A 27,068-nucleotide genomic window follows, 5' to 3' on the forward strand; every position below is an offset into this window, starting at 1 on the left:
TTTAGATCACAAGTACTATGTGAAATCTTTAATTTTTCCTCTTTCTTTATCCCTATCCCGTAGGTACAACGTTTGAATCAATAGAGACTATTTTATTTTGTTTATGTATGGATAGATATTATTACATTCTAATTCCTTCTTGATATTGTTACATTCCAATTCATTTTCTGAGAAATCATGACTTTTTGCTATGGTAGGTCTTCGAGATGCTTTCGATGACCTATGTTGTATTGAAAGGATATATACATGATCCAATCGGTTGCATAAAGCCTAAAGTATCAATGAAATTGGGAAAAGTAAACAGAAAATATAATTCTTTTATATTATATTAGTATCAATTAGTGATCCCGGCTCTATAAGTCCTTTCTTCTATGATGAACAGTTAGTGCCAGTCCTACATTTTTTCTCTTGTGGATTGAGAAGAAATGGGGCTCAACGGAACTAATGAATAGAGATTGAACTTCAATTCAAGAGTCCGAGAAGACATCATTTATTAGAAAGTGCTAGCATTGACAAGAGATGAGCTAAAGATATGGCCAGGCAATTAGCTAGACCCTACCACATACAGACAGTAAACAAGAGCTGTACCAGCTTATCCAAAACCATCTTATCCAAAATGCTACTCTTGCCAGTGGTATATATTTAACTATTTGCTAAGCACATGAATGCTTGATCTTGAAAAATAAGCTATTCAGAGTAAGTTCCTTAACTTGGAGAGGACAATCACATTAGTCCAAAACATACTTCATTGTTAATAGTAGATCAAGGACTTCTGCTCAGAGTCCTAAGAGAATTACCATTGGATTGACCATCTTATTAGCTAAATTTTAGCTAATATTAGGCTTTTTGCCTTTTACCTATCTCGTTCAAAACACAATTCCACCTTAGATTATCCGTATAAATTTCATATAATAATAAATTATTATTTACTTTTAAATTTTTTCTTATGTTTCTTAAAAAAAAATCATATTTTGCAGATCCATCTCCCAACACACTTTTTCCTTCTTTTTGATCACTTGCTATCTCTGAAATCTCATCTCCAAGTAGATATTTGTAACTATTTTTTTTTATGATGAAAAAGATTATTTGTGACTAAAACAAATTTATTTTAATTAGAAATAATCATTTCACTGAAAATAATTTATTATAAATAAATAATTTTCTTATAATTATTTCTTATTTGCCTTAAAAGGGTTATCACTAACAGAAGTCTTTCATATAAGTCATTTAAGGCAAGACACATTGAGTCATTCTGTTATTCCCTGTTCTTTCCAACTTCAAAAGTTGGTTTTCTTTTCCTGTGCCCCATTCGACGATGCTAATATTCTACTCATTTAATCGATCATTTTCTAATTCCTAATCCAATTATGATTTTTTTTGGAGCCTTGTGTTACATGGCTTATTAATTAAAGAAGAAAAATGTATAAGCTTATTTATCTCCAAACTATCACTTTTGGCATTCACCCCTAAACTATTGAGAAATTGCAATGTCTCATTTTTTTTTTTTTACCATAAAAATATGAAATTACCTCAAAAAGTTCACACAAAAAAAACTCCCCATTAAGTTAATAAAATTAAATTAAATTTTCTAAAAATTATAATATTTTAAGAAAAACAATTCACGTTTATCATTTTTCTACATATTAAAAAATTAGTTTTCAAATTTATTTTTAACAAATTATTGATTCTAAAGTTTTTGGAATATCCTTTTTTTTTTACCTTTTTCTCAATTGTTTTCTGAATTTCTATTTTTAGTAAGGAAATTTATGTCAATTAATTCTAGAGAAGTATATTACAATTCTTTAATAATTGAGGGTGCGATTACCAAATTGAAAGTTTGAGGTGATATTTGTATTTTTTTTTTTTCCTTTGTTTTGTGTTATATTTCGTTTGTTTTCACAACTCAACTCAATTTATCTCATCTTATCATTACAAATTTTTTAAATTTTTATATAAAATAAATAAACAATGCAACATTTTCAAATCTTAAAATAAAAATAATATTAAACAAATATATTTTAATAATATTTTATTTAACTTTTAACTTTTATCTCAACTCATCTCCATCTCATTTCATCTTATTTGTGAAAAACTCGTTTGTTTTCACAGTTCATCTCAACTCATCTCATTTTATCTCATCTAATTATTACAACTTTTCTAAATTCTTATACAAAATAAAATAAAAATTTTAACTTTTCAAATCTCAAAACAAAAATAATATTAAAAAATATATTCTAATAATATTTTATTATACTTTTTAACTTTAATCTCAATTCATTTTATCTCATCTGTGAAAACAAACTAGAGCGACGATAACTTATAAGAATATCCGATGCCCTCTTTGCTATTTCACAATAAAATTAAACAACCATGCAATAAATATATTTGTCACAAATTTATGAAAGAGATTTTTATATAAAGAACCGTTCCCTAAACAAGAAAAGGATAAAAAAACTCTCATCCTTTTTCTCACTCTGGAAAAAGGGTGGAGCGAAGTGAGTGGGATGTGGAAACGGTTATAACGGAAGTAGTGGAATCAAGGTGGTGTGGGGTTGTAAAGAAGAATTGTACGGGGGCTGTAGGCGTGAGAGTACGGTGGTCGAAGGTGTTTGCGAGTGTATCTGCGGAGAAGGTTCTCGTCGTAAGGGACCTAAGGTGCTCGGAAGGTGGTCTCTGAGAAGGAAGTGGGCGAGCAATGGAGGTTTTGGAAGAGAAATGGAAGAAATTAAGGTTACGGGAAGAAGAAGTCTCTGATATTATTATAAAAGATAATGTTCCTGAGGAACTGAGATACAAGGAGCAAAGAAGCTTAGTGGGAAGAATGGCTTCGTCCAGAACCATAAGCAGGGAGGCATTGGAGGCAACAATGACGAAGATATGAAGAATCAGTAAGGCAGCTAAGTTCATGGAGGTTAGTTTGAACATGTTTGTCCTGGTCTTTGAAAACCAAGAGGATAAGCAAAGAGTTTGGGCAAGAAGGCCTTGGCTCTTCGATAACAATATGTTAGTATTGAGGGAGTTTGAGGGTCATATTCCTCTTCATCGTGTAAGTTTTGACCATGAAAACTTCTGGATTAGAATGCATAACTTGCCTTTATCATGCATGATCAAAGAAAGAGGAGTACTGATCGGGAGTACAGTTGGTAAGGTTGAGGAAGTTGACATTCAGGATGATGGTTGTGGATGGAGAAGTTATCTGAGGGTTCGGATTTATGTGAATTTGACACAGCCTTTGGCTAGAGGTCGTACTCTGAAGATAAAGTGAGAGAGTGTCTGGGTCCCTTTTAGCTATGAGAAAATGCAACGCATCTGTTTCTCCTGTGGGTGCATTGCTCATGGGACAACTGGTTGTTGCAGTGTACTGGAGGATTTAGAAAACAAGGAGGAGAAATATGGTGAGTGGATGAGGGCTTCTCAGTTTCAAAGGGTTAATAATGCTAGTAATCTTTCCAGGAGGGAAGAGGGGTTAAAGAAGTGGAGGAGGGAAGATACTAGGCAATTTCAAGGTGAGGATAAGAGAGAAAATAAAGATGCAAAGGGGGGTAGAGAGGGAGATGGAGGTGAGGGGGAAAAACTGAGTGCTGAGGAAGAGAGAAATGAAGTTTTTTCAAAAAGCTCTAATAAGGGGGAGGGAAGAGGGTTTTGCTCCTACTACTAGTACATAGAAGGTGAATATGAAGGCAAGGTCAGGGCAAAATCATGTAGAGAAGGGCCTGATAGAATTGTTTGAGGTGGAACTGAGAGATGAGACAGTCTTTCAAGCAAGTGGTATGAGCATTGAAAATGGGGAGAGAGAGCTAAGGCCTGTTGAGGATGCAATTCAAAATAAGGGGTGGAAGGAAGTTGAGCAAGCCATAAAAAAAAGAACATGGAAGAGGAAAGCAAGGAAAAAATGAAAGAAGGACTGTACAACAGTTACTATAGTTAATAAAAAGAGAAATGAGGAATTTGTGGCAGAAGGAAAGGAAAGTGGGAGAAATAGAAAAAAAAGGGAAATGGAGCAGTGGTGTGGAGGGAGAAGATAGTGTGGTTGAAGTGGCGGAGGCTGAGTTTCAGTCCCGCCAAGCATTATGAAAATCTTAAGTTGGAACTGCCGAGGATTGGGGAATCCTCGGACAGTTCAAGATCTATGCATGATGGCAGAGAAAAATAAACTGAGCTTGGTTTTCATCATGGAAACTAAGATTAGAAGAAAAATGATTAAGTTTCTAAATAAGAGGTTAGATTGTGAGGGCTGTATTACAGTGGATCCAGTGGGAAAAGGGGGTGGTTTGGCGTTATTTTGGAAGGTTAATGTGGAATTAGAAATTGTGAGCTATTCCCAAAGGCATATTAATGCTTGGATTTGGGATGAAGGGTTTGATAAACAATGGTTGCTGACTTGTTATTATGGTCAGCCTGAAACGGCTAAAAGGAAGGAATCATGGGACTTGTTGAAATCTTTTAAACCACAAACTCAGGTTGGATGGTGTGTGGTGGGGGATTTCAATAAAATCCTTGTTAATAGTGAAAAGGAAGGGAGAAGAGTGAGACCTGAGGGTCAGATGGCTTTATTTAGGAAGGCTCTTATTGATGGGAACCTTTATGATTTGGGTTGGAAGGGTGACAGATTTACTTGGAGTAATCTGCATGGTGATGAATCATTTACTAAGGAAAGGTTAGATAGGGCTGTTGCAAACACTGAGTGGAGAGAGGTGTTTAAGGAGTCACGGGTTGAAGTTCTGGTGGCTAGTTCTTCTGACCATAAACCTTTGTTAGTTCACTTACTGAAGCAAAAAGAAGCTGAAGGGGTTAAAAGGAGATCTTTTAAGTATGAGGTAAGTTGGGCCTTAGAAGATGATTGTGAACTAGTTCTAAAGACAGCATGGAGGAAGAAAGAAGTGGGGAGGAATCCTTCAAACAAGGTGGTGAAGTTACTGGAGAATAGTAAAGCAGTTTTTCAGAAGTGGAGTAAGAAGCTAAGTAATGAAGGAAAAAAGGACATTGAGGAAAAATCAAGGTTACTGCAGAGGCTTCAAGAGGATGAAAATAGTGGTAATGCACTAGAGATAAGGAGAGTGAAGGAGGAACTGAATCTGTTGCTGGAAAAAGAGGATCTGAGGTGGCGTCAGAGGGCAAAGACAAATTGGTACAAGCTTGGAGATAGAAATATAAAGTATTTCCATGCTTGTGCCAATCAAAGGAAAAAAATGAATCTTATTAGAGAAGTGATGAATGAAAGTAATAGGAGAGTTACTGGGCATGAAGAAATTGAGCAAACTTTCAGGAGGTACTTTATGAATCTTTTTCAGACAAACAATCCCACTAAATAGGAGATAGATGACTGTATTGGAGGCATTGAAGCAAAGGTTACCCTAGACATGAATGACTGGATCTCGAGGAGCTTTTCAAGGAAGGAGGTGGAAGAGACAGTTAAGCAAATGGGACCTCTAAAGGTCCAGATGGATTTGAAGCTTGCTTTTTCCAAAACCATTGAAAGATAGTAGTTGAAGAAGTGTGCCAGGTAGCCTTATTTATTCTAAATGGTAACTCTATGGATTCTGTCCTTAATTATACTTTCATTGCTTTGGTTCCAAAAGTGAAAGACCCTAAGATGGTCAGTGATTTTAGACCAATTAATCTTTATAATGTCATTTATAAAATTGTGTCAAAAGCTATCACTAACAGATTTAAGAAAGTGTTATCAACTGTCATTTCTCCCACTCAAAGTGCCTTTCTACTTGGGAGAATGATTAGTGACAACATTATGATAGCCTATGAAATGCTTCATTCAATGAAAACAAGGAAGAAGAGGAGGGTGGGAAGTATGGCCATCAAGTTGGACATGTCCAAGGCCTATGATCGAGTGGAATGGAAGTTCTTAAAGGCAATAATGGTAAGACTTGGTTTTTGTGAGAGATGGGTGAAGCTTATCATGAAATGTGTGTGTTTAGTAACCTTCTCTGTGTTGATTAATGGAAAGGTTGGTCACATTTTTAAGCCTTCAAGGGGGTTAAGGTAGGGTGACCCTTTGTCACCTTACCTTTTCATCCTTTGTGCTGAGGGGCTGAGCTCGATGCTTAATTGTTATGAGAAACAGAATTTGATTAGAGGTGTACAAGTGACTCGAGGGGGGACAAGTATCAATTATCTCCTCTTTACAGATGATTGTCTACTATTTGTAAGAGCCAAGTTGGAAGAATGGGATAAGATTCAAGAGCTGTTAAATAAATATGAACAAGCCTCAGGACAATTTCTGAACAAAGGGAAGACTTCTGTTTTCTTTAGTAGCAATACCAATGGGGAGGATAAGAGAAGGATTATGGTGGCTGGGGCTTCTGTGGTTTATGGTAGTTATGAGAGATATTTAGGTCTTCCAGCTCTGGTAGGAAGATCTAAATACAACTCTTTTAGAGTATTAAAAGATAAGGTCTGGCAGAGGATTTCCAGCTGGAAAAACAGCTTCCTTTTACAAGCTGGAAAAGAATTATTGATAAAGGTTATGCTACAATCCATCTCTACATATACCATGAGTGTGTTCAAGCTTCCTGTGAAGTTGTGTAAGGATATGAATGGGTTATTTTCTAAATTCTGGTGGAGGAAGCAGCACATGGAGGGGGTATCCAATAGAAGAAATGGAAATTTTTGGGTTTGCAAAAAGGAAAGGGAGGCCTGTGATTTAAGGACTTGGAGAGCTTTAATTTAGCTCTCTTAGCTAAGCAGGGATGAAGGCTTCTTAAATACTCTGATTCTCTAGCAGTCGTGGTTTTTAAGGAAAAGTATTTCGGGCAATCAAATTTTTTGGAGGCAAAGCTTGGCTGTCAACCATCTTTCTTATGGAGAAGCATTTGGTCCGCAAGATATTTGCTTCTTGAGGGATTAAGGTAGAGAATGGGGGATGGTAGTAAGATTCAAATCTGGGGATCTAAATGGATGCCAACACCATCATCTTTTTCAGTTCAATCACCCGTGTTTGTGCTGAGGGAAGATGCAAAGGTGGAAGAGTTGATTGACAAACAGAATAGGGCATGGGATAAAGGTAGAGTGAGAGCCATTTTTTCAAGTGAAGAGGCTGAGCAAATTCTTAATAATCCCTTGGGTAGAGGTAATGCACATGATAAAATAATATGGGGTCCATCAAAGAAGGGGGCTTTTACTGTCAGTAGTGCATACTATTTGCAACTTGAAAGATTGAGAAACAGTAGAGGTTCAAGTTCAGATGCAGAAATGGAAGATAAGAGATGGAGGAATATTTGAGATTTAGAAGTTCCAGGAGTGGTCAAGCTGTTCTTATGGAAAGCAGCAAATAATTTGCTTCCCACCAAGAAGAACTTATTTAAAAGGAAGGTAGTGTAGGATCCAAGTTGTCCCATTTGTTTTGCAGAAGAAGAATCAGTTATGCATGCTCTTTGGGAGTGCAAAGCAGCAAACGATATATGGGCTGATGAGAGAAGCATAGTACAGAAATGGAGCTGTAAAGAGGCTGATTTTATGCAGATGTGAGAGAAATTGATGGCAAGACTGAACATGTCACAGCTTGAAGAGATGGCAGTCCTTTTTAGAAAAGGTTTAGGAGGAATGAATGTGTTTTTGAGGAGAGACTCTCTTGCCCTAGGAAAATCTTTAATTCGGCTATAGTAGGACTTGAAGAGTACATGAATTCTCAAAGGGTTCAAAGGCAGGATGTTCATCCATCAGTGCAGACGGGAATAGACACAAATGGCAATTACCAGAGGTTGATTTCGTGAAGGTTAACTGGGATGCATCATTAGATTTAAAGAGGAAGAGAATGGGAGTGAGGATTATGATTAGAGACGAGAAGGGAGAGGCATTGGTAGCTGTTTGTGATCAGAGGAAGCATGTTCAGGATCCATCAGTGGTAGAATGCCATGCACTTTGGAAGGCATTGGAGTTGTGTAATGAGTTGAACATTCAAAATGTTATGTTTGAAGGAGATACCAAAGCTATTGTTTCAGCTGTTAACAGTGAGGAGGAAGATCTGTCCAGTGTTGATTTTTTCGTTGATGATATACGTTTAATGTTCAGAAACAGGCCAAATTAGTCTTTACATTTTGTTTATAGAGAAAAAAATACAGTGACTCATACATTAACTAAGGAAGTTTTGAAGTAAGAAGAAGCTAAGATATGGATTGAAGAAATTTCAAGTTTTATTGTAAACTGCTTGAAAAATAATAAAATTAATAAAGTGTTGAGGGTTATTTTGAAAAATAAAAAAAAAAAGACAAGAAAGGGATAAATATCGCATGCGTTGCGTGCATGCAGTAGCACATCACATTGGCATTGCAACAATTTTAGATGCTTCTGACAAGAATTGGCCCATGCTCCTATCAAATCAATCATGTCATCTAAAACAACGATGTAACATGTTTTCACGCTGACACAAAATTAGAAATCTAATTTAAATTTGTATAAAAAAAAAATATGACATAATTTTCTATACATTCATCGCTCTTTTATTAAATAAAATTTATATTCGTGTTAAATTTTTAATAATTTTTTTTAATATAAATTATTAAATCATTTTAAAAAATCACCTTCCATTTTATATAAAATATGAAAATTAAAAAGAATTCAATCATCATAGCTTCAAAATTAAGAATTTATTGCAAAATTTCTTTAAATTCTTTCTTATTTTGAATCTTATTGATTTATTATTAAAATAATAAAATATTGAATTCGCAAAGAAGAATAAAGTGATGGCTCATAAAAGAGGCTTCACAATAGCCAGCTTGCACAGGTCTCAAAATTCATATGAAAAAAAAAATAATAATATTTTATTTAATTTTTATCTCTCATCTCATCTCATCTCAACTTAATTTACTATTTAAACTTTGCTTTACTCTCTCTATTTCTCTCGAATTTGTAAGCATTAATGATACACTTATACCATGTATCTAGCATTTTTTCAGACATTTTTTTTATAAATTTAATATTATGAAATTTTTGTCACCTCAAATTTTTTTCTTCTAAAAAATATCTTTCACTAAAATTAAGGGTTTAAAAATAAAATTGAAGTATAGGTAATTTTTTTATAAATAAAAAGGGTAATAAAATATATTTTCTTAACTTTTTATCTTTTGAAATCCTGCAAACGTTTGTAGTGTTTAGGACAGACACATGTATATAGGAGCGGTGAAGTGACTGGAGTCGTTGTCTCATTCACTAGTTTTTAAGGAAGTAATAACAACAACAGAAACTATATAAGAAAGATTTTCTAGGAAATGAAAGTGACAGAGAGATATAAAGGTTAAGGATTCATAATAAGACCGACTAGATTGGCAAATCGGTGACTACAGATTTAGTAGAAGATAAACCCAAACCGCAAGATGAAAAAGACGTGTGGCAGCTACGAGGACAAGAATCAAACAGCTGCAGCAAGTACAGCTATGATAAACATCCAGCTACTTTCATTCCTCCCATGTCCACTTCAGTTTCCGAGAAAAACCCATCAACCGGAGCCCTTAAAATGGGGCTGCGAACCGGAGAAACAGGCTCGGCAACCTTATTAGCTTCAGGTGAGAGCAACGTCATGAGACCCGAAGACAAGACCGGCACCACCACCACCACCAACAAGGACACAAGGGACAAGGAAATTGCTCAATACAATGCCGATGCCCGGCTCATGGCTGAGTTTGAGCAGTCTAGTGGTTCGGGTAAGTCTTTTAACTACTCAAGATCAGTACTGCATGCTCCACAATCTGTGCCTGAAGAACAATTAATAACTGCGTATCTGTCCAGAATACAAAGAGGTGGTCTAATTCAGCCCTTTGGATGCTTGCTTGCAATTGAGGAACCCACTTTTAGAATCATCGCTTATAGTGAAAATTGCTTGGAACTGCTGGCTTTAGACGGCCAATTCGAGTCAAAAGAGTTTAAGGGTTTGCTTGGTATTGATGCTAGAAGCTTGTTTACGCCTTCTTCAGGGGCTTTATTGGAGAAAGCTGCCTCGTCTAGGGAGATTTCGCTGTTAAACCCTGTTTGGGTCTACTCTACGAGTATCCAAAAGCCATTTTATGCCATACTACATAGAATTGATGTGGGGATTGTGATTGATTTGGAGCCCACACAGTCGGATGATCCTGCATTGTCCCTTGTTGGGGCAGTGCAATCACAGAAACTGGCTATTTGGGCGATTTCTAGACTGCAGTCAGTCCCTGGGGGAAATATTGGTGCGCTGTGTGATACAGTTGTGGAGGATGTTCAGAAGCTCACTGGATATGACAGGGTTATGGTTTATAAGTTCCATGATGACGATCATGGTGAAGTTGTATCTGAAATCAGAAGATCAGATTTGGAACCTACTTGGGTTTACATTATCCTGCCATAGATATCCCTCAAGCTGCTCGCTTCTTATTCAAGCAGAATCGAGTGCGAATAATTTGTGATTGCCATGCAAATCCTGTAAGCATCATTCAAAGTGAAGAACTAAAGCAGCCTCTTTGTTTGGTCAATTCAACACTTAGGGCACCACATGGATGCCACACGGAGTACATGGCGAATATGGGCTCCAATGCCTCATTGGTGATGGCAGTTATTATCAATGCAAACAATTCATCAAAGCTTTGGGGGTTGGTAGTAGGCCACCACACTTCCTCACGCTATGTCCCTTTCCCCATTCGCTATGCATGCGAGTTCCTTATGCTGGCATTTGGACATCAGCTATGCATGGAGCTTCAATTGGCGTCACAATTGGCAGAGAATAAAATTATCAGGACACAAACCTTATTATGTGACATGCTCCTCCGGGATGTCCCATGTGGTGTCGTCACTCAGTCTCCTAGTATCATGGATCTTGTTAAGTGTGATGGGGCTGCATTGCTTTATGGTGGGAGATGTTGGTTGGTGGGTGTGACTCCAACTGAATCACAGGTGAAAGATATTGCAGGGTGGCTGCTTACTAATCATGGAGATTCCACGGGACTGAGTACAGATAGTTTGGCTGATGCTGGTTACCCTGGTGCCGCTTTACTTGGTGATGAAGTTTGTGGCATGGCTTCTGCAAGAATCACTTCAAAGGATTTCTTGTTCTGGTTTAGGTCTCACACTGCAAAGGAAGTAATATGGGGAGGAGCCAAGCATCAACCGGATAATAAAGATGATGGAAAAAAAATGCACCCAAGATCGTCATTTAAAGCTTTTCTTGAAGTAGTAAAAAGTAGAAGTATGCTTTGGGAGGTTTCAGAAATTAATGCAATTCATTCTCTACAAATTATTATGAGAGACTCATTACAGGATATGGAGGACCCTGGTTCTAAGGTATTGAAAAAAATTCAGCAGGGTGATACTGGTATGCAGGGGATATATGAACTCAGTTCAGCGGCATATGAAATGGGTAGATTGATTGAGACAGCTACAGTTCCTATTTTTGGGGTTGATTCGGATGGTCTCATCAATGGATGGAACGGAAAAATTGCTGAATTAATAGGATTGCAAGCTAGCGAAGCCATGGGGAAGTCCCTGGTTAGTGAAGTTGTTCATGAGGACTCACGTGGAACTGTTGAGAATCTTCTATGCAGAGCATTGCAAGGTAAAACCTTTTTTAACATTAGTGAATATTCATTGATTGCTACCGGACTCAAATGGCATAGTAAACCATCTTGCCTTCCTAAAATTTGTATGATGCAAAGAGGTTGCTAAATAATGTAACTTATATGACTTGTGTTATCAGTTATTTCATTAAAGATCCAACTGCATTAAAAGCCCTAATCCTTAAAGGGAACTCAATGGGGATTTTTCCTTACATGAATACATCCCTTTGGAGCACACAAGTATATAATTTTTTGTTTTTTTGGTGTCATGAGCATTACTTTCAGCTATATGACTGTAAAGATAGAAGTTCTTCTTCATGTCACCGTCATAAATTGTTTTAGGAAAATATTTGGTAAGATATATGAGATGCGTGTTTATTTTTTTACGTTGTCTCGTAAGTCCCTAGCCTTCATCTTGTTTCTCTTTCCATTTTTCTTAGATTTTCCGTATTGGTATAATCTTTAGCCAACTTCTATATCATCCAGGTGAGGAGGACAGAAACATTGAATTAAAACTTACAAACTTTGGGGTTGATCAGCATAAGTCAGCTGTATACATTGTGGTCAATGCCTGCAGAAGTAAGGATTACACAAACAACATTGTCGGTGTGTGCTTTGTGGGTCAAGATGTTACATCTGAGAAAGTTATTATGGATAAATTCATCCGCATGCAAGGGGATTATGAGTCTATCATACAAAGTCTGAATCCATTGATTCCACCTATATTTGCTTCTGATGAGAATGCCTGCTGCTCTGAATGGAATGCAGCCATGGAAAAGCTAACTGGTTGGAGGAGAGATGAAGTCATGGGTAAAATGCTTCTTGGGGAAATCTTTGGAAGTTTCTGTCGGCTGAAAGGTCAAGACACACTAACTAAATTTATGATTTTATTGTATCGAGGAATTAGTGGTCATGATACTGAGAAGTGCCCTTTTGAGTTTTTTGATAAAGATGGAAAATTTGTGGAGGTAGTCGTAACAGCAAGCAAGAGGACTAATGCAGGTGGGCATGTAATTGGCTGTTTCTGCTTCTTGCAGATTGTTATGCATGAACTGGAACAGGCTTTAGAAGGATGCTGGCAAGAGGATAGGGAATGCTTTTCAAAACAGGGGTTGGCTTATGTCCGGCAAGAAATGAAAAATCCTGTGAGTGGTATTCGCTTTACCCACAGACCCCTCGAAAATACATCTGTTTCAGAACATCAAAAGCAATTTCTTGACACTAGTGATGCATGTGAAAGACAGATCATGACAATCATTGAGGATATGGATTTGGAAAGTACAGAGGAAGGGTGAGTCTTCTCATTGTGGGCCCATGACATGCATGATTTTGGGTCTCAAGTTCTTTACACATAATTGCAACCAAGAAACCATAGAAACCAATATATTATAGCAAAGGAGATTACTCACTTTAGAGGGAAATCTAAGATCTTCAGTGGAAGGACCTCGCAATTTAATTTTTGAGAAAAGATATTTGCAACCGTGAATTATGTAATTGTTGTATAATCGCTTTGAAAAAAGTTAATAAAATATAGAATCCACACGAAAAAAATTAATTTTTTAATAGTAGATCTTACTATTTTTCAAGCGATTACGCGACGTTTATGTACTTCACGGTTGTACGTAGAATCACTCTTCTTCAATGAAAGAACTTCTAATCCTCGTCATGGCAGCAGCCTGCAGCTAAACATGGAAGAATTTCTCTTGGGAAATGTTTTGGATGCCATTGTCAGTCAAGTCATGATCTTGCTAAGAGAAAGGAATTTAAAGCTCTTTCACGAGATTCCAGAAGATATCAAAGCACTATCTCTGTATGGTGATCAAATCAGGCTTCAACTGGTCTTGTCAAACTTCTTGCTTAAAGTGGTGCGTTACGCATCTTCTCCAGCTGGCTGGGTGGAAATTAAAATTTCACCTGGTCTGAAGCTTATACAGGATGGCAATGAATGTATTCGTTTACAATTCAGGTACCCAACCACAACTTTTTTCACTCGTGAATATTCACATTGTATGTTAAAAATCCTTGTTGCACATCTCTCTCTCTCTCTCTTTCTCTCAACACACCTCACACACATCTTTTAATGCAATGATAACCTTTTATCTCTGCGCTTCTCCATTTCTCTTTTCCTTATAATTTTGATCATAATCTTTATTTTTATTTTATTTTTTTAAGTCGGAAACCTCTTTAAGACAGTGCCCTTCGGATCCACTCCTACAAAATAAACTCCGGTCCCGTGACATAAGAGACAAGGCTAGATATTTGATCATAATTGAAGATTTGGATAGTAAGTTGGAATGAGATGAGATGAATTGAGATAAAAGTTGAAAGTTAAATAAAATATTATTAGAATATTATTTTTTAATATTATTATTGTTTTGAGATTTGAAAAAGTTGAAATTGTTTATTGTATTTTGTTTGAGAATTTGAAAAAGTTGTAATAATTAGATGAGATGAGATGAAATATTTTTTTAATCCAAACCTAAAAAAGAAATAAGATAAATACAGACTAAAAATGTAATTCTTGTGCATGTAGAATGACACACCCTGGGCAAGGCCTTCCTTCTGCTCTTATCCAAGGTATGTTTGAAGGAGGAAACCAGTTGACAACACAGGAAGGCTTTGGGCTCAACCTGTCTCGGAAACTTCTTGGCAGGATGAATGGTCAGGTCCAGTATGTTAGAGAGCATAATAAATGCTATTTCCTCATTGACCTTGAACTTAAAACGAAGAAAGAAAGGGAAAAACGTTCACAGGCAGATAAAACCATGATGACTTGACTGTCAAGCAGGTTACCTGTACAGGGCCACAGGCACCTCAATTATATTTATGGGTATGTCAGGAAAATTCTGGTAAGACCTCCATGGTTTATTATAAGTTGATCGTTCCCGGGACCTTAGTTTGACTACCAAGCCTAGCCATTTACATTCTATCTGTTTCTTTATAATGTGCCGCTGGATTTGTGTAGAAACGTTTTGTTGATATATGTATATATGCGTGTATTCTCCCTGTCTAACGTTTGGAGTACCAATTAGATAGACATCATCAAAAATAAAGTTTATTTTCACATGCCATATATATATATATATAATTTAGAACAGTAACCCATAAAAAAAGGAACAGTTGAAGGGCTTCTCGATAAGGTGGGAGTTGTTCTCAACAAGTACACTTGCTATGTCCGTAATCAGGCAACAATACTTCTGTTTATTGGAATGGCTGTAGGGAATATTTTTACAAAATATATAGATATAAGCAGGCATGGCATTGCCTCTACACAACGCGAATTTCTACTCAAGAACACCGAATACATAGGATCGAACCCACCATCCCCTTCCCTTCTCTCTCCCCAAACTATACAATTATGTAGTCCATACTAAATTGGCCGCCCTCAAAAGCTCACATCTACCCATGTAAACATCAGAATTAACAAGTACTACAGCGCCAAATGTCAACATAATGGAGGCCAGACTGAAAAGAGCAGATAAATCAATGTAGCACAAACACTGATACTGCATTTGCCAGCTCAGATGATTCAGTTCGCTCATGGTTTGCTGTTGCTCCTCCCTTGTTGCATATTAAGCCAGTGATCTGCACCTCATATCACCAAAATGCTCCTACAACTTCTTCCAAAGCTCCCTATCAGAACTTGGGAAGTAATAACATACAAAATCTTCATTTTTTTTTTTTTTAGGGTGGGTGGGGTTCTGATACTCATTTCTTCCTAGAGATTTATACAGTTGATTATGTACGCAAAAGTTAGCATTCACAGTCACCATCAGTTGGGCTGAGGATACTGTTAAGAGCTATCTGGCCCCTCACCAGAGCCATCCTTTGTCAGGCTTCCTGAAGAATCGCCCAAGTGGAAATCATTCGGCTTGAGGACCTGGACGTTCAAACTGTTGGAGGGAAGATGTTCCAGGATGATCTACATAGAAACATATGGAAAGCTGGTCAGCAATAGACATGATCTACTGTCTTTGTCCTATTAGACCACATAGCCATTGCGTAATCGATTTACAGAAAATTAACAAGTAGAATGGCATCATTTTGAGTACACTTTAAGAGAAAGCTATATCAAGGGAATTCCAACATGCTGGGAAAATTCTTTTTTCAATTCTACAGTCTATCACTGAGATTTATATCACTACAATTAAGAACAATTCAAAAGCCTTTTATATGGTTAATAATTTTATTACCTGATCACCTGCCTCTGAGCCCTCCGAGTGAAAGAGAATTGGGCGGCAGCGCTTATCTTCATTCATCAAGCTTGAGTTCTGGAAGTGGGTCACAAGGGCTGCCTTTCCCTGGATTCGAGCATATGCCAAGGAAGCAACTTTCTCACTATTAAACTTCTCCCACTTTTTTCCATTAAATGCCTGCATGAAGTTAGAGACATTAGAAAAGTTTTACAATCTATCTTCCAGTACATTTACCAGAAAGCCCTTAATGATAAAGAGAGAAACCAATAAACTGAATCCCAAAAAATTTTAAAAGAGCATAAAAAATGAAACCTCGTAGAATGGAATAATGTGAGAAGGAGATAGCATATTGATAAATGCATAGCCCACGTTGCATTTATTCTGCACCAACATAAAGGAATTGCAATCAGTTCCAATCGAAGAAGCATTGAAGACTGAACATACAGAATATAATAACGTAAGAAAAACTCAAAAAAATACCTTGAAATCAATCGGCAGATAGAGGAAATCATAAGTACCCCTGTGGTTTTCATCAATAGCAGCTAACAACATTTTTGAGGTGTATCTGAAAGATAATAATAAAACAAAAGTCATCATGAATGCGCATCCAATAATGTAAGAATCTATTCGCAAATGACACAATCATAGAGTTAACTCTTACTTATTTGGGATATTTTTTATCATTAAAGTTGTCCGAGTATCTTCCCCACTTTTAATCTTATCTAAGTCAAGCTGAAACTGTTTCTTGCTATCAACCTGGTTCTCAACCCTTCTGCTCCGGCCACGCTCTAAGCCCTCCATGCTGGAAGGTGGCATCGCTGGGTACAAGCCATTACCTAAAAACACAGGGCTAAGCCTCGGTGAAGACCGAATCCTGAAACTTGATGAACCATTTTCAGACATGCTCCCGGGTATATTAATGCCAGGGTTAATTCCAGCATGAACACCCATATTCACCATAAAATTTCCATCGTTTGGGCCCAAACCCACGCCTCCATAAGCAACAGGACTCATCAATGAGGTTTCTGGTGACTCTGGGAAGAAACCGAAATGCCTCTCAAAAGGAACACCGGAGGGGGCAGATCCAACATGATGATGGTGATGTGTCTGGGACGAGGCAAGCAAAGAGCCATGCCGACCTGAGTATTGAAAGGGAAGGCCCTTTCCATTAGATGTATATGGATGTCCCACAGATTGACTTGGCCAAGCTGAAGAACTGGTGGGCTCTGAGTATGGATTTGGATTCGGATTTCCCCAAAGAAATTGCTGCCCAGATAATGTTTCAATAGCAGATCCATTTGAAGTTGAAGGGCCAAAAGAGGGCATAGCTTGGTGGTACTGGTCCAACTTGGGCTCTGGAAATGAATGTGACTGTTGTAAAGTAGCCCCATAGGCTGAGTTTGAACTGGTAAATATGTGGTCCACATGGCTTACCCTTCCTTGGTCCTTGCCAATAGGAGCTACCTTCACAGAGGATGATAGTTGAGGATGCAGAATTGAAGCCAATCCAGGCAAATGATTGCCAGCTGTTGGACTCATGGTCCTAAAAACTGGGGATTTACTAATAGTTGGCATAGAATTTTCAATAGAGCCATTAAACTGTGCCCAGTTACCTGTCATGAGCATTACGTTGACCTCAGAACATTTATGTGCAAGGCTACTCTGATTTCAAAAAGGCATCACAAAGGACCCTACCTGGCGGAGAATTGGCAATTGGTGAACCTACTTGATGTCTAAAACTTCGAGATTCATCTTGTTCGAGCTCTTGATTCAATTGCAACATCAAGCTAAAGGTACAATAAATTATAATATCAATAATTAAAAGCTAGAAATTGAAGAGGGAAAAAAATATAAACAAGTTTAAATTTTAAAGACCAGCAACTAAAACTATCTCAAGTCAATAATCACATTTTTCTTTTAAATGTGCTGATTGACTTGAGTAAATTTTAATTGCTGATTTTTATAAATGTCGAAATATCACATACACCAGATGAAAAAAAAAATGCCAAAATAGTAAGGGAACACTAACTCAGTCCCATGACAACAATGGTTCCCACATTTGCAACATTTTTAAATTCCTTACTATTTACTCGTCTTTTTAAAAGGGATGTTTAATGCCTAAAAAGGAATGAATCCTCACTACATGCAAAGATAACGTACAGAAACCAAATATTGTGTGAGTTATCCTGTACAAGAAGTCAAATATATCTCATAGGCTTAAGACAAGGCGATCCATTGTCACCTTTACTATTTGTTATTGTGATGGAGGGATTGGGCAAGGATGATTTCAGCTTTGACCCATCATGGCTTCGTGGAAGGATTTTTGGTTGGAATCCCGGATAGGGGCATCATTAACATATCTCATTTATTGTTTGCATATGACACGCTTGTATTTTGTGATCCAAATCGGAATCAAGTGCGGGCTCTAAAGGCGTTGCTACTGTATTTTGAAGCAATGTCTAGTTTAAACGTGAATTTTGATAAGTCCGAATTGGTGCCAATCGGTGTGGTGTCTAATGCACGGCAATTGGCTCATGAGTTGGGTTGTAAGGTTGCCTCTCTACCTTTGAAGTACTTGGGTCTTCCGTTGGGGGTTGGTGCAAGGATGTCTGCTATATGGGAGCCAGTGATTGAGAGAATAGAGAATAGAGAAGAGATGTGATACCCCATATGATATGGATAAGGGTAGGTGGTGTATGGGATCCCACATTGCTTGGGAATGAGAAGTTCTTGCTCTTTATAAGGTTCTAGTGGAACTCCAATTGTATCATTGACTAGTCTGTTTGGAGTATAAACCATGTGATTTGGCCTTCCATTGGGGCGTTACAAATGGTATCAGAGCCAATCCTAACCAGAAATGTGGGACTTGAGCCGTGCCACCTACAATGGACAGGCCCGACGAGGACGTCGGGAATTTAAGGGGGGTAGATTGTGATACCCCATATGATATGGATAAGGGTAGGTGGTGTATGGGATCCCACATTGCTTGGGAATGAGAAGTTCTTGCTCTTTATAAGGTTCTAGTGGAACTCCAATTGTATCATTGACTAGTCTGTTTGGAGTATAGACCATGTGATTTGGCCTTCCATTGGGGCGTTACAAGAGATTAGCGTGTTGGAAGAGATTGTACCTATCGAAAGGTGGTAGGCTTACTTTGATTAAGAGTACACTCTCTAACTTACCTACTTACTTTCTATCTCTTTTTCCTATACCTGCAAGTGTGGCAGGCCGGATTGAGAAACTCCAACGTGACTTCTTGTGGGGCGGTTTGGAGGAGAAGTTTAAATTTCATCTGGTTGAGTGGGAAACGGTATGTCGCCCAATATCCAATGGTGGTTTGGTTATTAGAAATGTGAGGACTTTCAATCGGCGTTACTTGGCAAATGGTTGTGGAGATACAATAAGGAACCAAAAGCCTTATGGAGAGGGGTGATTGGGTGCAAATATGGCAATATATGGGGCAGATGGTGCACTAAAGAAGTTAGAGGAACTAATGGAGTGGGGTTGTGGAAACATATTAGAAGAGGATGGATGGTCTTTCTTCGTCACAATCGTTTTCTAATGAGAAATGGATCCAGGATTAAATTCTGGAAATATATTTGGTGTGGAGATACTACTCTGCAAGATGCATTTCCCTCCTTATTCCAAATTGCTAGTGTCAAAGAGGCTTCAATAGCGGAGGTTATGGGAATATCGGGGGAGCAACTTCATTGGAATATCAGTTTTAGTAGGGTTGCACAAGATTGAGAGATGAACAGTTTTGTTATTTTTATAGTCTTCTGTACTCCGTGAAACCAAGCAATGTACAAGAATATGGATTGTAATGGGTACCCGCCGAGAAAGGTGTTTTTTTCAGTTCGTTCATTTTATAAGGCTCTTACCCAAAATCCCAACATTCGGTTCCTTTGGAGGAGGATATGGAGACATAAGGCGCCTCCCAAAGTAGCTTTCTTCGTGTGGACAACATCTTTGGGCAAGATTCTCACAATTGATAATTTGAGGAAGCGGAGAATTATTATAACAAATTGGTGTTGTATGTGTAGGGGAGGGGGCGAGTCGGTGGATCATCTCTTGTTACACCATGACATAGCACGGGCTTTATGGGATGGGGTGCTGGGGTACAGTAGAGTTGGGTTGGGTTGGGTTATGCTAGAGACTGTGGTGGCAACCTTGGCTAGTTGGCCAAGTATTGGAGGGGTACATCAGATTTCAGCAGCCTGGAAAATGATTCCTATGTGTATCATGTGGTGTCGATGGCAGGAACATAATGCAGACGTTTGGGGACAAGAAGAGATTGCTAGAGGAACTTATAGCTTTATTTTATACCACTTTACATACTTGGTCCTATGCTGTTGATTTCAATGGCATGGCCCTTCATGATTTTCTTGTTTCCCTTGCACCCTCCTAGTCAGGGTCTTTTGTATATACTGGGCTAGGCCTATTCTTGGAGTAATATACCTTATTTACTTATTAAAAAAAAAAAAAGTGAGTTCAACGGGAGCTCTCAGTACATATGAAGACAAGGAATATCAGTACAGTACAGAACAGCATGTTATCTATTCCTTCCATCATATAGGATGAAAGTCAAATACCAGAGTTTGATTCCAAAAACAAAAAAAGCCATTATATTTATCATGGACAATTGTTACATAATAAAAAGCAAGGAAGGTCTCTTAAGAAGGTAAAGAAAAGTAATAATTATAAGAGGGTTTGTTTTAGATGTAATCTCACTAAAAAAAGAGCAGAGGGGAGCAATCCTAATACACAAGAAGTACAAAAGAGAACCTCCTATCCAGAAGAAAAAGAAAAACAGCAGTTCAGAAAGAGGATTGTGAATTTTGATAGGTTATAACATTTAAAATGAGTCAAGCACATCAGAATACGCACTTTCTACGAGCTCCACCAGGACGACTAGGTTCAAGCTTTATGCGTTTGCCAGCTATGTCACTCCTATTTAATGACTTAAGTGCTGCTTCTGCGGCTCTAACATCATAAAATTCAATAAACTTATGATGCCTCTTGTGTGGTGTTTCCCTTATCTGTTTTGTACAATATGTACCAAAATGCACATATATTAATGTGTATGCAAAAGAAATTCCAGAAGGAATATAAGAAAAGGAATGATTTAAAAAGAGAAACCAATCACCTCTTTGACCTCGCCGTAAGCCCCAAATATTTGGCGAAGATCTTCATTTGAAACAGAAGGATCCAAATTAAAAACTACCAAGGTTCCTTGATTCATATCCTTGTCTGACGGATTATCCTGGCGTGGTACCGCAAAAAGAAATAAACAGTGATGGGATGATAAAAAAAAATAAAGTATCAACAGCACAAAAGTAGATAATGGGAAGTTGGAAATTTGTATTACAACCTTTGGAATTGAGAAGTGAATGTCAAGTTTTCTCCGCCGCAGTGGTTTGTTTTGTAATGCACGCATAGCAGTTCGAGCAGCACGGATATCAAAATAAGATATCATTACAAAGCCCCTATGTTTACATGCAGTATACAGAGTTCTGATATCGCCATATTGCTACAAAAGATTTGTAAAAAACTGATTATAAGAAGAAATAAAAACATGATTTAAAACCATAAATCATCTAAGCCTAGATATAAAAATATTATAGTCCCGAATAAGAATAAAAATATCTTAAACTGAAACTCAGGCCTCACCAACTAGCTCTGCATTCAAGATTATGTAGCAGTTAAAATGAGTGACGGGGCCAAACAATTTAATGAAACTGGTGTAAATTTAAATGCTAACAAGTGACGGAAACTATACTTCGGTCAGCCAATGACAAAGTTAAAAAGTCCAAAAATCTTGATTAGATTAATCTTAGTCCCAGAATATACTTTATTTTCCTTCGTTTCACAGGTAATGCATCCGATAATGCTGAATTCAACATAAATGACATCTCAAACAAGGCAAACCAAAAGATGGATCTTGCACCACCGCGTGTGCCATGGTCCACAAGGTAAATATGGACAAATGTTTTGCAAAGGCATGCCATGCACAGTCAATATAAGAGGTAGATAGGACCCATATACCCTGCAAAGGGAAGTTACCATAAAAACTGAGGGCCATGTGCAGTAGAGCAGAAAAATTAACATGTAATGATTCATGGCCACCAATTTATGATGCCCCAACCCTTCACACCACACCCATGTCAACACAAGACATTCAAGTATGAGAACTAGAAACTTCAATGGTCAAAAGCTTTCGAAAGGCATTCAACACTAGTTATCAATTTCTGTACCCAACACCCTTACCCAAGTCCATGAAATAGCAAGCACTTGACTAATAATTTATTCATTAGCACTCAATCAAAAACAATTTATTCAGAAGAACGTATTCTACGACCCAGAGACCAATGTTTACTTCATATTATACAAAAACGAAGTAATACACTGCCCTCCATAGCAATCCAAGATCAGGATGTGCATCTTACACTTGAAAACAATCACTGGAACGTGGGAAACCATGTGAAACATGGATTTAGGTGAAACAAATGAACAATTAGATCAGCAGGAACAAAGAGAATGAAAAATATGGTAATAAATTAAACATATTTGATGACAGATGGCATTCTGAATTTTACGTCATTGTTGTCACTTTTTTCTTGTGGGGGAGATGAGTAGCAGCTCATGTTGAATAAGTTCAATCCTTAAGAACTATGGATGCCACAAGAAATCATACAAAACAGCTTCATGCAATGAAAACATACAAAACTGACCCAGTAATGAAGTTGCTTGCTGTAAACCAAAGAAAGAAACCATCGCAAATCATGATCAAACAAAAATGTATACCACATCCTCATATTAAACTAAGGGAGCTTGGACTGACTTAAATTACCTCAAAGAGCGCTTTTAGTTCAGAATCCTCAACATTACTATTAATATTTCGAACAAATAATGTCCTGGAAGGATGTTCCCCATACGGGTGTTCTCCGGCAACAGTTCCCACACCATTTGGAATAGCATAGTGAGAGATCCCATTCCCAACAACACCATCAGACAAATTTATCTTGGACATACCCATGCTCAAGCTCTCCTGAGGATCAGTTTCCAATTCCATACCTCCTCCACTTTCAAAAATATTATACTCTTCCAAGTCCTCCAGTGAACCAGGCAATCCGTTCAGGTCAAAATCATCCATTATGCCAGCTAAAAGCTCCTCCTCATCATCAGGAAGCAAGCTTCCGATTGCATGAGTTTCAAGATCTTCAAGGGGATCATTACCCTCCATGTCTTGGTGGAATTTCTCTAAGTCAGACGGGACATATTCCACAGATTGACAACCATGTTCTGATTCATTCAAGTTTACTGCATGTTGGAAGAATCAAGTTAGAATTCACAAAATAAAATGACAAAAAAAATTGTGTAAGCAATCACCAACACCTACATTTTTCGTGAGGAAGAACGGGCAAAGAGCTTGAAAAAAGGCTAGCATCAGATCCAGACAAGATCCCCCATGCACCACTTCCAGCCTCTTTTGAAATATTTATAGATGAAATCTTAGTAGTACCTATTACAAACAGTACAGGAGACTTGCACATCAAAGTTTTTACTTCATCAACTCTCCAAATAATAAAATGGAAAATTTTAGAAAGCTACCTGAAGATAGATGGTTAGGGAACTGCTTCATTGCATCACCTTTCTGCTTAAAATACAATGATTCAAATTAAGCGCACCTCAACATCTGCAATGGTTAAGATTAAAGAAAATCATCAGCAGAACTTAGAAACTGATCACTAGACAATTGCCGAGACTGGCTAGGGAGACAAGATCATAAATTCTTAGAGAGGATGGTGCTCAAATGAGATCCGCAAACCATATGGGGTGAGTTTGTGGAAACACATTAGAAAATGATGGGAGACTTTCCTAAGCCATGCACGTATTGAGGTAGGTGATCGTTCTTGAGTCATGTTTTGGCACGACAAATGGTTCAGTGAACAAAGCCTCAAAGAAACATTTCCTGACATTTTTGAGCTTGTACGGGAGAATGATGCTTCAGTAGCTGATCTCTTGGTCTTCTCTCGTGGTTCCCCTCAATGGAATGTAGATTTCATCAAGGTAGCATACGATTGTGAGTTGGGAGTTATTTCCGAGTTTTTTACCTTACTAGATTCCGTCAAGGAGACTGAGGGCACCTTAGATAAGTTCAGTTGGAGCCCCTCCAAGAAAGTTAGATTCACAATTAGGTCGTTTTACCAAGTTCTAACAAACCTAGGGCATGGCCACTTTTCCATTGAGGTATATATGGAAGACGAAAGCTCCTCTAAAAACAGCTTTCGTTTGGACAGCTTCCCCAGACAAGATTTTTACTACAGACTATCTATGGAAACATCGTTTAATAGTGTTAGATTGGTGTAGCATATGTCAAGAGGATGGAGAATCTGTAGATCACCTGCTTCTGCATTGTGAGGTGGCCAGGACCTTGTGGGATGGTTTTTTTGCAAGAATGGGACCATCATGGGTTATGCCTCATAGGCTGGTGGACTTTGTATCAAGCTAGAGAGGATTCCAAGGCAATCCACAAGTGGGAAGATGGCCCCTATATGTATGTGTTAATGCATTTGGTGGGAAAGAAATGATAGGAGCTTCGAGGATCACAAGAGGACACTGGATGAGCTTAAAGTTTTCTTCTTTAAAACCTTGTTCTTATGGGAGGGGGTCATTGATTTTAATGGACTTAATGTCCATGATTTTCTACTTTCAGTTGTAAACCCTAGTTAGGTACTTATCATGTATACATCCTATGTCCATGCCTCCTTTTCCTATGAATAAAATTTCTTGATTGCCTATTAAAAAAAAATACAAATTATTTTAAGCAGTTATAATTCCCACTACAGCCCCAACAAAAAGAATTATAGTGGATATTCAAAACCCTAATAACCAAATTAACTAGAACTGATGTTTCATGAAAACAAGTTCTTTTATAAGTAATGCAAGAAAATAAATCCTGAAAATTCATCACTCAGTCCAAGAATAACATAATAGTCCTCTATCTTTTTTTGTATTGGCACCGGGTGTTCAGAACAGAATCCCAACTAATCCCGGGGGTGCACAGACCCTCAGTAAGGAGTTTCCCATAAATGCACCTCAGGTTAGTCCTCTATCTTAAGGAATGCCAAAGACATATCCACAATGTACAATACAAAGCAAAGCCATTTTGTTATAAATCCAATTACTTGAATTTAAAGGAATCAGAGTATCAAACTAGGTTCAGCATTCTAGCTCAAAGATACTCAATGATTTTGTTTCCACTGCAGAGTTAATTTCATTAATCAGGGTGTGTAACAATAATGTAAAACTCTTTAGTCATATTTTTTTTTATAAGTAATAATATTATATATATATATCAATAGGAGTAACCAAGTATACTAGACGTATACAAGAAAAACACCTAGCCCATACAAGAAAGCTAATAATGACCCAAAAGCCCATGAAAACCTAAACAAAATACACCAAACCCGAATTGGAAAACTATCATTACACCTCCCCAACCCCATCCCCTAGATTCCATAAAACTAATCATCAACCCGAGCATCACAAAGCACTCCCTTTAGCCTTCCCTCGACTTGAGCTACCTCCCTTACCATCGTAGTTAATTGCCCATGAAAGATTCTTTAACTCCCTGCTTTTCTTAAACTTAGATTTGGTTTCAAGCACGTGGCTCGCCTCGATTGCAGTGAGTAGTGTTTTCAATTGGTTTTCATAGTCTCCCTGTTCTCCATATGAAAGTCCCAGGGTTTGTAGAACCCGTTATCTTTATTCAGAATCTAATCCGAAGTTGAACCCGTTATATCATTAATCGGAGGTTAAAAAGCAACATTTAATGCAACCAAGGTGTAGAATTGGCACCAGAACCCCACCAAATTCAATTCCAAAGCAACGTTTTAATACAGTCAATTGGAACGTAAGCACTCTGTTTCAAATATGCACAATTTTTCAAATTGGGGCATCCTATTCATAAAAAAAAAAAAAATACTAGTTCAAAATCTGGGTGTGCAATATAAAGACAGCCATGGCTAATCCAGCTTTATTCAAATAACAATAAAGCATGGATACTAAATACTTTACCCAGAACAGGGGAAAGAAAACAAAATAACAGACGCAATAGAAAGCAACCACAATAAATAAATAAATATTTTCCGAGCGTGTCTCTGTATGTCTGTATGGAAGTGTACATTTGAATGTAGGTAGCTTGGTATGCATGCACCAAATAATTGCAACACAAAAGATAGGGGGAAACACAAAAGTTGACAGTTTACACGAACTACTGTAACAGCACAGTACGTGATCAAAACTAGCAAACAAAACCCATAACCCAACTTTGCATTCGACCAAAAAGTTAGAGCAAAATCCCAAATAATTTCCAAGCAATCTGAGAAAAATCACTACTATCCTAACAACAATTCAGCAAAAGAAAAAAACAGAATTTTCCTTTTTTTTTAAAAAAATAGCACCTTCCAAACCAATCCGATCAAACCCGCAAAACAATTCACAGCAATAACATTTGATTTCACGCAAAACTAAGAAAAAAAAATACAAAAAGAGATAGAGAGAGAGAGAGAGAGTAATTAGCACAAAGAGAGACCTAGTCAACGAACCCTAGAGCTTGACAGAAGAGAGAGACTTGTATCCAAAAACAAAAACCTCTTCACGATCACAGAGAGATGCTACTCTTTGATAGTACTATCGTTTGTTTCTCTCTCTAAACCAATGAGGGGGGGGGGGGGGGGGGGGGGGGTGGGGAGGTGGACGAGCGGAGTGAAAAGGAGCAGAGAATGATTGAGCGAGAGAGAGAGAGAGAGAGAGAGAGAGAGGGGTTGGTTTCTGAGAATGTTGGTGATTCAACTCTATTTAAATTATTTTTGGAGTCCAAAAATAATTAAATAATAATTAGAATTATCATCTCAATTATTGGTACTTACCAGCAGCTATTCAGTATTTGGATAAAAACATGATATCGAGAAAATGACCCTCATCTTCATCTAAAATAACCACATTGTCTGAGACAGTATGTAGTAATTCTGACCAATAAACAGGGATATGAATGGGAATGCAGTTCCTCATCTTAAGCTAGAAAAGGATAACGATGAGCCACATCAGCTAAAACGAAACATGTTAATAAGCTTCACAACACAAGTACTTTTACCCTCTTTTGTGATTTTCCACTTTGCAAAAATGAAAAATATATCTTTTGATTTTTTTAATTGACAAAATATTCAATTATAGGCTATAGCAAGCCAATAAATTATGATATCACCCAAAAAATAGAATTGGTTAATATGCTGATTAATTAAATAAATCATAAAAGAGGTAGTATTTTTTTTTTTTGTTT

At 37.5% G+C, this 27,068-nt stretch overlaps 2 protein-coding genes and 1 long non-coding RNA gene across 4 annotated transcripts; 2 read left to right on the forward strand and 1 right to left on the reverse strand.

Moving 5' to 3' along the window:
- The first annotated feature begins 157 nt into the window (after positions 1–157).
- On the forward strand, positions 158–15,534 carry LOC121266097. The gene is made up of 3 exons (XR_005940737.1): positions 158–258; positions 5,094–5,101; positions 15,524–15,534. It is a non-coding gene; the product is annotated as an uncharacterized LOC121266097 (long non-coding RNA).
- Positions 9,287–14,537, forward strand: LOC121266094 (phytochrome E-like). The gene is given in 5 exon segments (XM_041169820.1): positions 9,287–10,295; positions 10,298–11,527; positions 12,015–12,819; positions 13,201–13,494; positions 14,062–14,537. Coding segments are annotated over 5 exon segments (3,450 nt in total). The 5' UTR covers positions 9,287–9,418; the 3' UTR covers positions 14,306–14,537.
- On the reverse strand, positions 15,216–26,565 carry LOC121266095 (protein MEI2-like 5). Of its 2 annotated transcripts, none has more exons than XM_041169822.1 (13): positions 26,335–26,565; positions 23,336–23,420; positions 23,124–23,246; positions 22,575–23,044; positions 21,096–21,254; positions 20,871–20,987; positions 20,612–20,763; positions 17,420–17,511; positions 16,386–17,337; positions 16,205–16,289; positions 16,037–16,105; positions 15,722–15,901; positions 15,216–15,450 (listed from the first exon to the last, which is right to left on the reverse strand). In XM_041169822.1, exons 2-13 carry the CDS (start codon positions 23,364–23,366, stop codon positions 15,322–15,324), a joined length of 2,559 nt encoding a protein of 852 aa, XP_041025756.1. In that variant the 5' UTR covers positions 23,367–23,420; positions 26,335–26,565; the 3' UTR covers positions 15,216–15,321. The 2 variants fall into 2 exon arrangements, with proteins under 2 accessions (XP_041025756.1, XP_041025755.1); XM_041169821.1 differs by having other exon boundaries at positions 26,322–26,564.
- Positions 26,566–27,068: the final 503 nt, after the last annotated feature.

Source organism: Juglans microcarpa x Juglans regia, chromosome 5D, assembly GCF_004785595.1.
Source record: "Juglans microcarpa x Juglans regia isolate MS1-56 chromosome 5D, Jm3101_v1.0, whole genome shotgun sequence".
Taxonomy (NCBI): domain Eukaryota; kingdom Viridiplantae; phylum Streptophyta; class Magnoliopsida; order Fagales; family Juglandaceae; genus Juglans; species Juglans microcarpa x Juglans regia.